Genomic DNA, 19,045 nt, shown 5'->3' on the forward strand with positions numbered 1-19,045 from the left:
TTGTACAAAGTAACCTGGAGTTTTAGAAAGGCAACGCATCATGCACTTCTTTCTATAAATAAGTGAAGATATAAGAAAAATCAATGAAATGAAAACATAAATTTTATCGTTTAAATCATAATTCATTAAAACATGGCTTATCTTTTACAGCAAATGATTATCTAGTCTCAAAAGCTAGAATTTGGCTGATTTACCCAGTCATATGCAACTCTGAAAAATCTTAAGACTTTCAAATGCAACCGGCTTAGCTACCAAGTGGAAGGATATCTTCTTGTTTACTGGAGGGCAGTGGTCTCTGTACTGAAAGGAGCAATCAGATAACTCTTCTAGTATTCTTTCTTATTCTCCACACTTCACTGGGGTAATCACTGCCTAACCTTTCACTGGAAAAACTAACAGCAGCTGATATTCACAGAAATGTGATACTGAAGAAAATAGTCAAAGCTCGTGTCCTCAGATACTTAAAAACACACTTAAAAACACTTAAAAACACACCACCCTCTCCCTTACCTAACCCCCAGAGTTGTGGAATAAATTCTAAGAACCACATCTTTTCGATGCTACTTCTTCCTAAAAGTTTATGGGTGAAACCAATCCAGGTAGTTTTGGGTTGAGTAGAAGAAAGTAAATATAATTAGCAGAAGATTTTTGATGCCTGCAGCTCTTTGCCCTTAGGTTTCTCTGCTCATCTATCCTTACACAAGTTCACTCACAAGGATGGACACAAATTAGCTCTTGGTATCATGAGTTATATACATTACGTGCTACCAGACACTTTATCTGTTGACTTCAGTTTGTGGACTATACAGATCACAGGTATTAAACTTTCTCAGAAAAAAAGCACACAACACAACACCGACAAAGTGAAGCAGAACTATGAGTAGTTGTAGACAAGGAATCTCAAGCAAAATGAAGTGTACAGTATCAAAGATGCAGACTAGTTGGAAACATTAGATATGAACAAGAAAATAACTGTAATAAATTGCATGAAAAGTACTTATGAAGATAAATTATCAAATTGGGAAATCAGAATTGGGACCTCTCTCAGAAGACATTGGAGAAGTTACAGACAAAATTAACAGACATGGATGACTGAAGTAATGGAGATAAAATTTTTAAAGTCAAAAGAACACTTCTGAAGAAAAAAAATGGAGATAATTTCACAGAATAATAGTCATGGCACACTGTCTCTAGCCACTACCAGATCAACAAGATTCCTGCACCAGAAAGTCCCCCTGGAGTAGGCCCATGATCCCTGGCAGTAAGGGATGAAAGTGGGTTGTCTGATGAAAAGGATACATGGAAAGCCAAGAAAGAATAGATAAAAATGCATACCAATAATGGAATTAAAATATCAAAGAAAAGTTATGCTTATAAAAAGAAAAAAAAATAATATAACAATGTATAACAAAGAAGACACTCCGTAGGGTGAAAAGCCACACTGGATGCAAAGACTTTATTCTTAAAATATTGAGCTAAAAGTACTTTGAAGGCAAGATTCATATTTTTTAAAAATGTTTTAATTCAAACATAAGGAACGATAAAATATATATAAGTCCTCAAAAGATTTGTAAACAAAAGACTAACATTCATAACATATTTGTATAAATTATTTATGAAAAGTCACAAGGCTTATGAGAACTGCTTCCCTAGTGGTTCAGATGGTAAAGAATCTGCCTGCAATGTGAGAGACCCGGGTTTGATCCCTGGGTGGGGAAGATCCACTGGAGACGGGAATGGCAACCCACTCCAGTATTCTTGTCAGGAGAATCCCATGGACAGAGGAGCCTGGCGGGCTACAGTCCATGGGGTCACCAAGTGTCAGACAGAGTGACTAACATATATGCATACACAGAGTGAGTGAATGTTGCTAAATGTTATTGTTACCATAAAAGGAAAATTGAGAGCTTCCCTGGTGAGTCAGTGGTAAAGAACCCAACTGCCAAAGCAGAGGACGTGGGTTTGGTCCCTGGTGAGGTTGGGAAGGTCCCCCAGAGAAAGAAGTGGCAACCCACTCCAGTGTTCTTGCCTGGGAAATCCCATGGATAGAGGAGCCTGGTGGGCTACAGTCCATGGGGTTGCAAAAGGGTCCCACACGACCTAGCGACTAAACAACAACTAAAAGGAAAATACCTGAAACTGGGCTAGGATTGAGGTGCATGCCAAAGAAAACTCAAATCAGTACAAAACTAGAACTCATAGATTCTATGACAGAGTGGAGAGGATTGTGTGTGCTTCGTCACTCAGTTGTTTCTGACTCTTTGCAACCCCACAGAGAGTAGCCCGCCAGGCTCCTCTGTCCATGAGATTTCTCAGGCGAAAACACTGGAGTGGGTTGCCATTTTCTACCCCAATGGGATCTTCACAACCCAGGGATCAAATCCTTGTCTCCTGTGTCTCCTGCATTGGGCAGGCAGAGTAAAGAGGAGATAAAAATGAAATGAAAGCATATTATAGGACTTGTCTTCTTAAGAAAACAGGAAAGATATTGATATGTTCTAGAAAGAAGTGAGGGTGTATGAAATGGAAGATAGTCTTAAAAACAATCAAGAAGAGAACTATACCAGATAATGGTCTAATAGAAGAAATGTAAATAAAGTCAAGAAAGAAGTAGCATGAAAACAATAATGTAAAATAAAATGACCAGAAAATAATCAAATTAAATAGTTTAAATATTCCCTAATAGAATGACAATCATGTGAATGTAGATGAATTAAACCAATTAACTGAGTCTCCGATGGATTTTTTAAAAAATTAAGTTCAAATATTAGTTGTTTATAAGAAATACATTAATAGGACAAAGTGAAGGTGAATATAAGATAATAAACTATACCTCAGTTAAATAAGTAAACATGAGAAAATGATGTTTAGAATACAATATACTTATAATAGCAAATGGGCATAAACATCAGTGTAGTTTTCCATGTAAAAGTTTTGTAAATATTTTTTTGATTTATTCCTAAGCATCCCAGTAAATACTATATTGTTTGATGATATCAGTGAATACTGTATTTTAAGTATAATTTATGAGTTTCTGTTATATTGAAAAACAAATGTTATTGACTGACTGGTATAAAATAATATATCTATATTTACTTCTAGTAGTTTTAGAGATAAATTTTTGGGTCCAATTTTGCCATATGTGAATAAAAACAATTTTATTCTCTTTTCTCTTACCAATATGTATATCTTTTATTTTTAGTTTAGTTCTCCTATTGAATTGCCTAGGATCCCAAGAGCAACTCAAGTTAACAATGTTTAATTGAATTCATAGTAGACATTTTTGTATCATTCCCTCAAGGAAAAAACTCTCAATATTGTACTATTAGATATTATGTTTGTTCTAGGTTATCATAGACATTTTTAACATAATAAAAAAGCTCAAGTCTATTAATATTTCTAATCTTCTAAACTTTAAGTAATGTATTTTGTTTTTTATCCTGTCTTTATTTTTGAAGGGGAATTAACTCCATTTAAACTTATGTGAATTTTTTTTCTAAATGTCCCATTTTAGTAGCAGAATTTTTACTATAGTTTTTGGTATGCTTATATAGATTTTTTCTTACTCTGTTGAATTGTTTCCTCTTTCACATAGAATTCAATTTTCTTTTTCTATATTGTAGCGATGTCAGTGCAATCCTAATGAAAATCTCAGCAACTTTTTTGGGTTAAAATTAACAAGCTTATATTGAAATCTTATACATATATATATATATATGTGTGTGTATATATATATATAAGGAAATAGATAAAGCCAGATTGGAAATTGAGGAAAATTTGAAGATATAAACTTATTATAAAACTGTGGTAATTAAGATATTACAGTGTAGATAAATTTATCAATATAACAAAATAGGAAGTCTACATATAGACCTCGACATATATAATCAAATGGTTTTCAACAAGAAAAATACATTCAGGCACTAAGAAAAATGAAATATAAAATTAAACTTTAATGTTTATAATAGACTTCCAGTCAAAAGCACTAGTAAACTATAGACAGGGTCATAATGGGAAGTTGTGAATGTCTAAAGACATTACTATAAAATAACTCATGCTAAAACTTGAGGAGTAGGAGTCTTCAGGCAGAATAGTTAAGGAGATTAGTATCTAGTGAATTTGGCAAAAAATAAAGCTGAAAATCAGTGAGCTATTTATCCTACCAGAAATGTGTGGAAAGATGGAAACAACATTGCTCTAAAACATGTGGAACACAAGAAATAGTGAAGACAAAAGCAGAAATAAAGATGTGATAGGTAGAACAGAGATACTCTAAAAGGATATTAGGTCTTTAAAAAATGCTTTTAGAAACACAATTTTGAGAGAACTGGTTATTTAATTCTTATATTTGCATTTCCTAATAAGATCTGGAGTACAAAATGGCAACCCACCCCAATATTCTTGCCTGGAAAATGCGTGGACAGAAGACAGTCCACACGGTCACAAAGAGTCAGATACAATTGAACACACATGCAATAAAAAGATATATCAGGATAATATAATAAAAATTGACAGGATGCAGAGTAGGCTATTTTAGATGGGATCATGAGATAAAAACTTCAAAGAGAAGGTTTTTAAGAAAAGGAATGAATGATGAGACAAAAACAGTCATTGCAAGGCCTGGGAAATCAGAACCCATGAGAATTATCATTAAATTCAAGGCTTTCATGTGGAAATGAATATCAGGAAAGAAGATAGTTGTGCAAATATTGATTGTCAAAGGAAGCAGCAGTCTATAAGCATATAGAGCCTTACTGATCTTAGTAAATAATTTTGAACATTATCCTCTTTGCAATGAATAGGCACTGGAAGTTTTGAAGCCAGACAGAAATATTTTTCTGATTATATAGAAAAGTGATTGTAGAGGACTGGAGATCCACCACAAGGAGACTAAGGAGACAGTTTCAAATGATTGGTATTCAGTGAGGTCGCTCAATCATGTCCGACTCTTAGCGACCCCATGAACCGCAGCACACCAGGCCCCCCTGTCCATCACCAACTCCAGGAGTCCACCCAAACCTATGTCCACTGAGTTGGTGATGCCACACAACCATCTCATCCTCTGTCGTCCCCTTCTCGCCTGCCCTCAATCTTTCCCAGCATCAGAGTCTTTTCCAATGAGTCAGCTCTTCGCATCAGGTGGCCAAAGTATGGGATTTTCAGCTTCAACATCAGTCCTTCCAGTGAACACCCAAGACTGATCTCCTTTAGGATGGACTGGTTGGATCTCCTTGCAGACCAAGGGACTCTCAAGAGTCTTCTCTAACACCACAGTTCAAAAGCACCAATTCTTTGGCTGTCAGCTTTTTTATAGTCCAACTCTCATATCCATACATGACCACTGGAAAAACCAGAGCCTTGACTAGACGGACCTGTGTTGACAAAGTGAGGTTTCTACTTTTTAATATACTGTCTAGGCTGGTCATAATCCTTCCAAGGAGTAAGTGTCTTAAATTTCATGGGTGCAATCATCATCTGCAGTGATTTTGGAGCCCAGTAAAATAAAATCAGCCACTGTTTCCACTGTTTCCCCATCTATTTGCCATGAAGTGATGGGACCAGATGCCATGATCTTAGTTTTCTGAATGTTGAGCTTTAAGGCAACTTTTTCACTCTCCTCTTTCACTTTCATCAAGAGGCTCTTTAGCTCTTCTTCACTTTCTGCCATAAGGGTGATGTCATCTGCATATCTGAGGTTATTGATATTTCTCCTGGCAATCTTGAGTCCAGCTTGTGCTTCTTCCAGCCCAGCATTTCTCATGATGTACTCTGCATATAAGTTAAATAAGCAGGGTGACAATATACAGCCTTGATGTACTCCTTTTCCTATTTGGAACCAGTGTGTTGTTCCATGTCCAGTTCTAACTGTTGCTTCCTGACCTGCATATAGGTGTCTCAAGAAGCAAGTCAGGTGGTCTGGTATTTCTATCTCTTTCAGAATTTTCCACAGTTTATTGTGATTTATACAGTCAGAGGCTTTGGCATAGTCAACAAAGTAGAAATAGATGTTTTTCTGGAACTCTCTTGCTTTTTTGATGATCCAGAAGATATTGGTATTTGATCTTTGGTTCCTCTGTCTTTTCTAAAACCAGCTTGCACATCTGGAAGTTCACAGTTCACGTATCGCTGAAGCCTGGCTTGGAGAAGTTTAAGCATTACTTTACTAGCGTGTGAGATGAGTGCAATTGTGCGGTGGTTTGAGCATTCTTTGGCATTGCCTTTCTTTGGGATTGGTGGAAACTGACCTTTTCCAGTCCTGTGGCCACTGCTGAGTTTTCCAAGTTTGCTGGTGTATTGAGTGCAGCACTCTCACAGCATCATCTTTCAGGATTTGAAATAGCTCAACTGGAATTCTATCACCTCCACTAGCTTTGTTTGTGGTGACGCTTCCTAAGGCCCACTTGACTTCACATTCCAGGATGTCTGGCTCTAGGTTAGTGATCACACCTTCGTGATCTGTCAGTTCTGTGTATTCTTGCCACTTCTTCTTAATATCTTTTGCTTCTGTTTCTGTCGTTTATTGAGCCCATCTTTGCATAAAATGTTCCCTTAGTATCTCCAATTTTCTTGAAGAGATCTCTAGTCTTTCCCATTCTATTGTTTTCCTCTATTTCTTTGCATTGATCACTGAGGAAGACTTTCTTATATCTCCTCGCTATTCTTTGGAAATCTGCATTCAAATGGGAATATCTTTCCTTTTCTCTTTTCCTTTTCACTTCCCTTTTTTCACAGCGATTTGTAAGTCCTCCTCAGACAGCCATTTTGCTTTTTTGCATTTCTTGTTCTTGGGGATGCTCTTGATTCCAGTCTCCTGTACAATGTCATGAACCTCCATCCATAGTCATCAGGCACTCTGTCCATCAGATCTAGCCCCTTAAATCTATTTCTCACTTCCACTGTATAGTCATAAGGGATTTGATTTAGGTCATACCTGAATGGTCTAGTGGTTTTCTCCACTTTCTCCAATTTCAGTCTGAATTTGGCAGTAAGGAGTACATGATCTGAGCCACAGTCAGCTCCCAGTTTTGTTTTTGCTGACTGTATATATCTTCTCCATCTTTGGCTGCAAAGAATATAATCAATCTGATTTCAGTGTCAACCATCTGGTGATGCCCAGGTGTAGAGTCTTCTCTTGTGTTTTTGGAAAAGGGTGTTTGCTACGACCAGTATGTTCTCTTGGCAGAACTCTATTAGCCTTTGTCCTGCTTCATTCTGTACTCCAAGGCCAAATTTGCCTGTTACTCCAGGTGTTTCTTGACTTCTTACTTTTGCATTCCAGTCCCCTATAATGAAAAGGACATCTTTTTTGAGTGTTAGTTCTAAAAGGTCTTGTAGGTCTTCATAGAACTGTTCAACTTCAGCTTCTTCAGCATTACTGGTTGAGGCATAGACTTGGATTACCGTGATATTGAATGGTTTGCCTTGGAAATGAACAGAGATCATTCTGACATTTTTGAGACTGCATCCAAGTACTACATTTCGGACTCTTTTGTTGACTATGATGGCTAATCCATTTCTTCTAAGGGATTCATGCCCACAGCAGTAGATATAATGGTCATCTGAGATATTAGCTAGTGTCTTATTCTTGGATATGCGAGAAGTAATTTTTATCGGGTATATATCACGAAAGTAGAACATATAGGGCTTGCTAACTTGCTGGATACATACCATGAATGATGGAAACATCTATGACTATGCTTAAGACTTTTCTTTAAAAACTCGGTAGGAGGAAGTGGTGCAGCTGGCCTTGGAGACAGAGGGGAAATGGAAAGGTGTAAAAAAAGTTTCATTTTGAACCTGAACCTCTAAAGTTTGATTTTTGTGATACTTAATTTATATGTCACTTTGGAGAGGTTTGATTAGATTAATATTTAAATCAGTGAAATCTGAGTAAAGCACCTTGCCCTCCACAATGTGGGTTGGCCTCATCCAATCAAGTCAAGGCCTGAATAGAACAAAAAGACCATCCCCTTCTAGCAAAAAGAAATTCATCAGCAGTGTGCCTTCAGGCTTCACCTGTGCTATCAGCTCTCCTGTGTCTCCAGGCTTCCAGCTCACTCTGAAGGTCTGGACTTGCCAGTCTTCATATTTGTCTGAACCAATTCCTCATTGTAAACTTCTTCATATATAATATTCATTGTTATATATATGCTATTGGTTTTATTTCTCAAAAGAAGTCTGATTAATACAATTTCTATTACTTAAGTATAACTATATCCTTAAACATTAAAAGATATGTGCATGATAGAGATGATGAATAGATGATAGATACATAGACCACTTTATGTCTTTCCTTTCTCCAACACCTCCTTGTCTCAATATAAATAAAACTTGCTGTAGTTTTATGGCAAATTATAAAAAATGATAGTGTGAACACTACTACTGCCTCTTCAGACTGATTTAGCTTTTCTAGGTTTGCTGACTTTCTCTTTTAAAATCAGCTTGTCAATTTCAAGAAAAACTGCTTGGACATTGATTGATTTTGAATTGAATCTTTAGGTCAGTTTGAGGGAGATTGACATCTTAACAATATTGGCTATCCATGAAATTGATAAACATGTTTTTTATTGCTTCATATAATGCTTCATATACTATAAGCAATAAAAGGACATATTGTTATACTTACCATTGTTGACTTTCAGAACATATATGTTGGGCCAAAGAAGCCACAAACAAAGCTATAACAGACGTTAGATGCTGTTCTTTTTTTAATATTTTAGCTGGAGGATAGTTGCTTTACAATATTGTGTTAGTTCTGCCATACATCAATAAGCATTAGCCATAGGTATACCTGTGTCCCTTCCTTCCTGAGCCCCCATCCACCTCCCTCCCCACCCTATCCCTCCAGGTTGTCACAGAGCGCCAGCTTTGGCTGTCCTGCTTCATACATCAAACTCACAGATCAGTTCAGTTCAGTCGCTCAGTCGTGTCTGACTCTTTGCAACCCCATGGACTGCAGCACACCAGGCTTCCCTGTCCAATACCAATTCCCAGAGCTTGCTCAAACTCATATCCATCAAGTCGGTGATGCCATCCAACCATCTCATCCTCTGTCGTCCCCTTCTCCTCCTGCCCTCCATCTTTCCCAGCATCAGGGTCTTTTCCAATGAGTCAGCCCTTCTCCATCAATCAAACTCACACTGGTTATCTATTTTACATATGGTAATGTATATAGTTCAGCTATTGTCTCAAATCATCCCACCCTCTCCTTCTCCCACTGAGTCCAAAAGTCTTTTCTTTATGTCTGTGTCTTCTTTGCAGTTCTGCACATAGGATCATCAGTACCATCTTTCTAGATTCCTTATCTATGCATTAATATATGGTATTTGTCTTTCTCTTTCTGACTTACTTCATTCTATATAATAGAATCCAAGTTCATCCACCCCAGTCCCATTACTGGGCATATACCCTGAGGAAACCAGAATTGAAAAAGACACATGTACCCCAGTATTCATTGCAGCACTATTGACAATAGCTAGGATGTGGAAGCAACGTAGATGTCCACTGGCAGATAAATTGATAGGAAACTTGTGGTACATACACACAAAGGAATATTACCCAGATGCTGTTCTTATCAGAGAACTATTGCCCTAAGCAGATATTATTCACTAAAAGAAACAAGTCTGCTTAGTTGTAAATCTTTTCTTAAAAATATTTTTTAAAATTCAATGCTAAATATAATATTTCTTTTTCCATGACTTTATTTCTGTTTATTTTACAACAGAATTAATCATAACAGTTATTCTTTAGAAAATTCTCATACTCCAGTCTGTATAGGTTTCAGGGTTTTCATACTACTCTGTTATAGTATGTATACATACTATAGAGAGTATACTATACATACTATAGAGAGTATACTACTCTCTAAAATTCATATACTGAAGCCCTAACCCCCAATGTGACTGCATCTGGAGAATGGGCCTTTAATGGGGTAACTAAGGTTAAAGGAGGTTATAAGCCTGGGTGCCTAATCCAATAGGATTGGTGTCTTTGTGGGAAGAGAAGGAGACAGCCCTCCAGAAACCAGGAGAGAGCCCTTAGAAGAAACTAAACCCACTGGCACCTTGAGCAACTTTAGGAAGATACTCAGTGTGTGATGTTTCTGAAGGCAACACAAGCTGACTAATAGAAGCAAAATTGTCAGAAAGGAAATATAAAGAAATGTCATCTCAAATGCAAAACCATGTCTCTGATTCTATCATACAAGGAAAGGAGAGACCAGAACATATGTACTAATCAGAAGATAAAGAATAAAAGAGTCATTGCCTATTGGGATCTTGATACAAATAACTTGGAGAAGGGAACTGCAACCCACCCCAGTATTCTTGCCTAGAGAATCCCATGGACAGAGGAGCCTCGTGGGCTACAGTCCATGGGGTCACACAGAGTCAGACATCACAGAATGACTAACATACACACACAAATAACTAAAGTGAGATGGTTTGGATGTTGTTGTTTCCCTCTTCTTGAGCTATAAATGCTAATGGGGAACAAGAGAAAAAGAAACAATTGTAAAGATATTCCGATTGAGAGATTACAGGCATTTTCTACATGATCCTGAAACCTAGAAAGTCTGAAAACTATGCTAATAAAAGTGTCCTATTATTGTATTTTATAATATCCTATTATTTATATGCTTGAAATTTAGCAGAATCCTTCATTTTCCTCCCCACAGCATCAATCATTCCTCCTCCCCTTCTCCTCCTCTTCCCTGGCCCTCTCTCCCTCCCTCCCTTATTTTATTTTTAAAATAAAGTTTTAAAAAACTGTGGAAGGTCAATATTCTTATTTTCAGTCATTATTCAGTTCAGTTACTCCGTCATGTCCAACTCTTTGTGACCCCATGGACTGCAGCACGCCAGGCTTCCCTGTCCATCACCAACTCCAGAGCTTGCTCAAACTCATGTCCATCAAGTCAGTGGTGCCATCCAACTATCTCATCCTCTGTTGCCCCCTTCTCCTCCTGCTTTTAACTTTTCCCAGCATCAGGATCTTTTCCAACGAGTCAGTTCTTCACATCAGATCGCCAAAGTATTGGAGTTTCAGCTTCAACATCAGTCCTCCCAGTGAATATTCAGGGCTGATTTACTGTAAGATTAACTGGTTAGATCCCCTTGCTGTCCAAGGGACTCTCAAGAATTTTCTCCAACACCTCAGTTCAAAAGCATCAATTCTCCAGCTCTCAAATTTCTTTATGGTCCAACTCTCACAACCATACATGACTACTGGGAAAACTATAGCTTTGACTAGATGGACTTTTGATGGCAAAATAATGTCTCTTCTTTTTAATATGCTGTCTATGTTGGTCATAACTTTTCTTCCAAGGAGCAATCAGCTTTTAATTTCATGGCTGCAGTCACATCTTCAGTGATTTTGGAGCCCACGAAAATAAAGTTTCTCGCTGTTTCCACTGTTTCCCCTGTTTCACCATCTATCTGCCATGAAGTGATGGGACCAGATGCCATGATCTTAGTTTTCTGAATGTTGAGCTTTAAACCAACTTTTCACTCTCCTCTTTCGCTTTTATCAAGAGGCTCTTTGCTTTCTGCCATAAGAGTGGTGTCATCTGCGTATCTAAGGTTATTGATATTTCTCCCAGCAATCTAGATTCCAGCTTGTGCTTTATCCAGCCCAGCATTTCACATGATGTACTCTGCATATGAGTTAAATAAGCAAGGTGACAATATACAGCCTTGACGTACTCCTTTCCTGATTTAGAACCAGTCTGTTGTTTCATGTCCATTTCTAACTGTTGCTTCTTGACCTGCTTACAGATTTCTCAGAAGGCAAGTCAGGTGGTCTGGTATTCCCACCTCTTTAAAAATTTTCCACAGTTTGTTGTGATCCACACAGTCAAATGCTTTGATATAGTCAATAAAGCAAAAGTAGATGTTTTTCTGAAACTCTTTTGCTAATTTAGACTATGGTAAAAATGACTCTTGCTTTTTAAAATTTTTTTATTTTATTTTTATTTTTTGCTTTTTCTTGCTATTATTTTTTTAAAAAAAGCAAGGAAGAAAACAAGAGTCATTATTACCATAATCTAAACTAATATAAGCATTAATTTATGATTTTTGAAAATGTGTGAAACATCATATAAAATATTATCTCCTAGTAATTAAATTATAAATGAACACAAAGTATTCATTTATAACTGGCAGTGGGTGTCTTTTTTACTTTCTTTTAAAAGTAAAACATGGCACTATTGTTATATATGAATAACAAGTTATTGTTACAAACATTTTCTTGGCCTGATGCCAACAAATGAACTATACATTTGTATTTTGGTAAAATTTCACACTTTGCTTTTTCCCTTTCCTTTTACTATTTTCCCTTATATTGATAATGATACCTTCTGTGATTGACATATTTGATGTCTCAATTGCATTTCATCATGTGACTGTTTCTAATAATTATATTATGCTCCATATATGTGAATGTATAAGTGTGTGTGTGTTTTTTTTTCCCCAGCACCCCAGCACCATAAACCTGGAATCACTTGCCATTATTATAGCTCAATTATTGAGCCTTAGTATGGGAATACCTTATGATGACATTAACAAATGTCATTGCCCAGGAGAAGTCTGCATAATGAACCCAGCAGCTGTGTAAGATGCTTCACTTTTATATGCTTTACATATGTAGTTTATGTGAAAACAAGCTTTGTGTATTTTGTTTATGAAATCTGTGCTATCAAAATAATTAGCAATAGTCAAATATAAATTGTGGTCACTGATCCCAGATCAAAATATATAATCCAATGCCCCTGCTGCATGTATCTCTCAGTATTTCTTGTAATCTAATATCACTCTTGCTTTCTCACATGTGACCTGTGTGCTTAGTCGCTCAGTTATGTCCATCTCTTTGTGACCCCATGGACTGCAGCCCACCATGCTGCTCTCTCCATGGGGATTCTCCAGGCAGGAATACTGGAGTGGGTTTCTGTGCCCTCCTCCAGGGGATCTTCCCAACCCTGGGACTGAACCCAGGTCTCCCGCATTGCAGGTGGATTCTTTACCATCTGAGCCACCAGGGAAGCCCCCTTTGTAACCTCCTTACTGTTTCTGGCCTATCAAAGCATGCATCAAGCTATAAAATCACACAAGTAACAAAATGATAAATGTAGAAGTAGGTCACGGTTTACATTCATCACTTTGTTACTTGCATGATTTTATAACTTAATGCATGATTTAATAAGTCAAATACAGACTTGTTATCATTATACAAGAATGCCTTTTAACAAGAATCTTCTTCATTCTACCTGGCTCAGCCTGAAATGTTGGCATCTGATTTCAAAGATGCTTTTCAGCACCTAACCACCACATGCACAGGACTTTGGTAGAAAAGCCATGCATTACACCATGAGAGCTGCCAGACACAGACTCCATTTCAGACAGAGTTACTGGGAAAACCCATAGCCATAGGGAGACAACAGAAGACACCTGAAGAATCTGAAGCCTCTGACATCTACCACAAGTCCAGCTTTCAACACAAAGTTATAAGTCAAACGAAGGGCAAGGAAAAGCAGAGCATGAGAAGACATGAGAAAAGGCAGGCATGAAAACTTGGTTCAGATATGGCAACGATTTTGCAATTATTAAACTGAGAGTTTGACTATGTTAACATGCTAAGGGCTTAAATGGAAAAAAGTGGACAACCTACAAAAAACTGAGGGGTACTATAAGCAGGGGCTTCTCCAGAAGCTCAGGGGTAAAGAACCCACCTACAATGTAGAAGACACAGGTTTGGGTTTTTCTTTGTCACTAGAGAAGGCCTTTTGCAGTACTTATTGTACCTCAAAGGCCTAGTGAATTCTTTGCTACTATCCTCAATATTTTTAGAATACGCCATGAGATTTTATAGAGTTAGGACCAAATATAGGAGATTTAGGGAAACCATCATCCAATCAGTAACTGAAGTCAGACTTTTATCCTTTTTTTTCTTGGACTGTAAACCCAATAGTACATCATTTTATTTAATAATACATTTAATTTCTTCTATATTATCTCAAATATTTTGCCTTTTTTCACCTTCCAATTTCTCTCCCAAAACAACAAACTTTAATTTGCAAATAGTAATGAGTATTGAAATTTTTTAATTAATTTTTTGACATAATAGAATTTTGATTCTTGTGTAGATATGAAAAAAATAGAAATTTTACTTAAAAATATAAAATGATGGCCTGTATAAATATGGTGGAATTATTAATACACATATAGAAACCATACATCTGTGGAAAGCTTTTTTAAAAAGCTTAACTTGACAAATTACAATCTTGCAAAAAAAATGCTTGTTAATCTTATCTTTAAATGTATTGCATCATTTTAATAGCATGATTGTGAAATTTTGGAGGACACAGACATTTTGATCATTCAATTCAGTCACTCAGTCATGTCTGACTCTTTGCCACCCCATGAACTGCAGCACAACAGGCTTCCTTGTCTATCACCAACTGCCGGAGCTTACTCAAACTCATGTCCATAGCATTGGTGATCCCATCCAACCATCTCATCCTCTGTCATCCATTCTCCTTCTGCCTTCAGTCTTTCCCAGCATTAGGGTCTTTTCCAATGAGTCAGCTCTTTGCATCAGGCGGCCAAAGTACTGGAGCTTCAGCTTTAGCATTAGCCCTTCCAATGAATATTCAGGACTGATTTCCTTTAGGATTGACTGGTTTGATCTCCTTGCAGTCCGAGGGACTCCCAAAAATCTTCTCCATCACCACAGACAGTTCAAAAACATCAATTCTTTGGCGCTCAGCTTTCTTTATAGTCCAACTCTCACATCCGTACATGACCTTTTTGATCATTATTGACTGGCAAAAAATTGATGTGAAAAATCTATCACTATTTAAAGGAAAATCTGAATAAACAGCATATTTGAAAAAGATTTGTTGCTAGTCTTTAAACTGATGGGAAACATCTCCTAGAATTACTCGTGTTTAATGACTTTTGGCAAAATCACATTCAGTGATTTACATAGAACTGAGTCCTATCCTGGTAGCACACACGCCTTTCTGAGGCAGTTGTACTCAGTCCTAACCTTAAAATGTGGCTTATTAAAATAGCAAAACTTAAGGGTTTAACATGTTATTTTATTTCTATAATCCATAGAAAATACACATCACACACTGATTTTTTTTAAAGGCTGTCATTTTTCTGGAGGCTCGCAATCAATGGTCCATGGTTTATACAGTCTATGTCTCCAGCAACTTGGATGTGCTAACATGATATGCCTGAGAATTTTTACTTTCTTTGAAATTTTAATATTTTAACTAGGAACTTTGTTTCTTTAGATAAAGAAATTGTCTTTATGAAATTGTGCTCATTTGAAGGTAGCAATATATCTGAACTTTGGAAACAGTATCTTAGGAAAAATAACATAGAGATAAGATATAATCATTTTTATCTGAAGTAAAAGGAAAGGAAAAGAGAATGATAGTTTCCAAATACATCCACAGATTGGTGATATTGCTCCCTTCAAGAGGTAGAGTTGGATTTCCCTCTGTTAAATGTGGGTTGGATTTGGTGACTTGATTTCATCAAATAGACCTTGGTAGAAATGATGGTGTGTGACTTTCAAGATTATGTAATTAAAGAGTTTGCAAACTTCTCTGTATTCTCTCTTTGGTCAGGCACTTGGGTTGAAGGTAGGTGCAATATCATGAGGACCCTTGAGTAACTTTCTATAGAGAGCCATATGGCCAGGAACTGAGGCTTCTTGCCAGTAGGATAAAGGAGCAGATAAAAAGCATGGCTGTAAACATTACTTCATGTAACTTAAATTCATGGTTAAGTTCATGTAACTTAAAATTTCATTTTAAGGCTAGTGGTCTGCTCCTATGGTTTAAAAAAGGGAAATGTAGGTATCACACAAGGAAGTCATGTATTCAGCTGAAAATCAGAAGTTCTATTATCAAGGAAAAATGGGAGAAAGGAAAATGAGAACATCCATAATTTGTGAAAGGTTCAAGCTGCAAATAAATTATCTAGTTGTGTATAATTATGAATGGTCATCTCTTTCTAATGACATCGCTTTCATTGTCAGATAGTGTACCCTCTATAAGCCAGTTCACACAAAATAAACATTTGCACTGCCTGGTTCTCAATAATATTAAAGTTCTATCAACTTTTCTCCTTTTGTGTTCTAGCATTTAGATAGAAATTATCTGAATTATTGGCAATATAATAATATATCTCTTATTCATGGTTAATATGACTAAAGAGTATATTCCACCTGGGTGCAATCACAAAAAAATAAAACAAAAACAAAATTGGCAGTTTGTCCAAAAATCTCTAATTTTTTCATGATATTCATGTGAATAAAATTTTCCAGTAATAACCCACATAACTAAGGTTTGAGTCCATTACCTTAAAATTTAGTAATTTTACATTAGCTATATTTATTGTTAAATTATAGACGTATTCTGAGGCTAGGCAATTTTCAGGAAACAATGGTTACAGAAAAATGTAATGTCGATGTGTTTTTAGTCACTCCAGTGGTGTGAAGTTCTTTAGTAACTGCAGCGTGGAAGATTTTGTACATTTTATTTCAAAGCCAAAGTCCCAGTGTCTTCAAAACCAGCCACGTTTAGATCCAACATACAAAGTTGCAGTTTGTGGTAATGGAGAAGTTGAAGATGGAGAACAATGTGACTGTGGTGGTCAGGAGGTTGGTACAAATTTGGAAAACTATATACCAGAATTACATCAAAAGTATTAATTTTATAGTGTAATACTGCTATTTCACCTAATTTATCAAACTTGCTTTTTAACAAAGGCCTTAAGAATGCATATTGGGTAAATCCATGGCTGATTCATGTCAATGTATGGCAAAAAACACTACAATATTGTAAAGTAATTAGCCTCCAACTAATAAAAATAAATGAAAGAAAAAGAATGCATATTGGGATTATATTAAATTAATGACTACACATATATTTGTATATGTGAATTCAGCAGTTTGTAGATTATTCAATCATTCAATATGAATACACTTCTTAATCCTTTAGCTGAATTGACTATGTTTATGCTTCCCCTCTTGTGTATACACTTCCTTAGTATTTCTTTTTTGTAAAAAGTTTTATTATTATTGCAGTATAGCTGATTTACAATGTTGTGTTAACTTCTGTTGAACAGCAAAGTTATATGTGTGTGTGTATATATATATATATATACACATTCTTTGGTCTGCCCTGGTGGTTCAGTGGTAAAGAATCCATCTGCAATGCGGGGGAGGCATGGCAGGAGTCTCGGGTGAGATCAGTGGATTGGGAAGATCCCACGGAGAAGGAAATGGCAACCCATGCCAGTATTCTTGCCTGGGAAATCCCATGGACAGAGGAGCCTGGAGGCCTGGGGTCGCAGAGTCTGACATGACTTAGAGACTAAGACAACAACATGATTGGCTGGTGGAGCTGCAAATTTACTAAACATAGAACTCCTTATGAAAACAACCGTTGAAGTATATCTGATTTACAATGTTGTGTTAACTACTGTTGTACAGCAAAGTTATTCATTTTATATATGTGTGTATATAAATGCATGCTTTATTATATTATTTTCCATTGGAGTTTATTATGGAATGCTGAATCTAGTTTCCTGTGCTATACAATAGGGCTTCCCTGGTGCCTCAGACAGTAAAGTCTGCCTGCAATGCGGGAGGCCCATGGACCTCATTATTTATTCATTCTATTTATTTATTCTATCTATAACGTCATAGTTTGCATCTGCTGCCGCAAACTCCCAGTTCATCATTCCTCCTCCACCCAGACCCCTTGGCAACCACAACCCTGTCCTCTGTTCCGTGTGTCTCTTTCTGTTTCATAGATCAGTTCATTTGTGTCATATTTTAGATTCCACATATAAGTGATATCACATGGCATTTGTCTTTCTCTTTCTGACTTACTTCATTTGGTATGATAATCTCTAGGTCGAAACACAGTGCTGTAAATGGCATTATTTCATTCTTTTTTATGACTGAGTAGTCTTTCATTGTATATATGAACCACATTGTCTTTATCCATGCATCTGTTGATGGACATTTAGGTTGTTCCCATGTCTTGGCTACTGTGAATAGCACTGCTGCGAATATAGGAATTCATGATATATTTAAATGATAGTTTAATGACAGCTTTAATTTTAAATGATAGCTTTTCCAGATATGTGCTCCGGAGTGGGAATGCTGGGTCACAGAGCAACTCTATTTTCAGTTTTCTATGGTGTTCTCCATAGTGGCTGCACTAACTTACAATCCCACCAACAATGTGGAAGGGTTGCTTTTTCTCCAGACTCTCTCCAGCATGTTATTTGTAGAGTTTTCTTTAATGGCAGCCTTTCTGAACATGTGAGGTAGTAACACACTCTAGTTTTGGTTTTCATTTCTCTAATAACTAATGACGTTGAGTATCTTTTCATGTGTCTATTGGCCATCTGTATGTCTTCTTTGGGGAAATGTCTTTATGTCTTCTGCCCATTTTTCAATTGGGTTTATTGGTTTTTTGTTGTTGAGTTGTATAAGCAGTTTGTATATTTTGGAAATTAAGCCCTTGTCAGTTGCATCATTTGTAAATATTTTCTTGCAACCTGCCAGTTGTCTTTTGACTTAGTTTGTTTCCTTTGTGGTACAAAAACTTGCAAGTTTGATTAGGTTCCATTTATTTATTTTTGCTTTTATCTCTATTGCCTTGGAAGACTGACCTAACATTGCTATGATTTATGCCAGAGAATGGTTTACCTATGTTCTCTTCTAGGAGTTTTATGATGTTGTGTCTTTTATTTAAGTCATTTTAAGTTTCTTTTTGTGTATAGTGTGGAGGAGTGGTCTAACTTCATTGATTTAGATGCATCTGTCCAGTTTTCCTGGGGCTTCCCAAGTGGCACAGTGGTAAAGAATCCACCTGCCAATGAAACAGATGCAGGTTGGATCCCTGGATCAGGAAGATCCCCTGAAGAAGGAAATGGCAACCCACTCCAGTATTCTTGGCTGAGAAAATTTTACCCTCTGGAATCTCATAGAGATAAGAATGACATTAATTAGGCAAAAT

The 19,045-nt window shown here is 36.6% G+C and overlaps 1 protein-coding gene across 3 annotated transcripts in view; it reads left to right on the forward strand.

Annotated features, from left to right (window-relative positions):
• Positions 1-19,045, forward strand: part of ADAM2 (ADAM metallopeptidase domain 2) — a 115,267-nt gene that overhangs the window by 51,075 nt on the left and 45,147 nt on the right. For all 3 annotated transcript variants that reach the window (XM_020876290.2, XM_020876291.2, XM_020876292.2), the window contains 2 exons: positions 12,472-12,608; positions 16,491-16,671. In XM_020876290.2, the coding sequence (XP_020731949.2) occupies positions 12,472-12,608; positions 16,491-16,671 (318 nt within the window). The remainder of the gene's footprint in view (positions 1-12,471; positions 12,609-16,490; positions 16,672-19,045) is intronic.

The sequence above is a fragment of the Odocoileus virginianus genome, chromosome 32 (genome assembly GCF_023699985.2).
Source record: "Odocoileus virginianus isolate 20LAN1187 ecotype Illinois chromosome 32, Ovbor_1.2, whole genome shotgun sequence".
Classification (NCBI taxonomy): domain Eukaryota; kingdom Metazoa; phylum Chordata; class Mammalia; order Artiodactyla; family Cervidae; genus Odocoileus; species Odocoileus virginianus.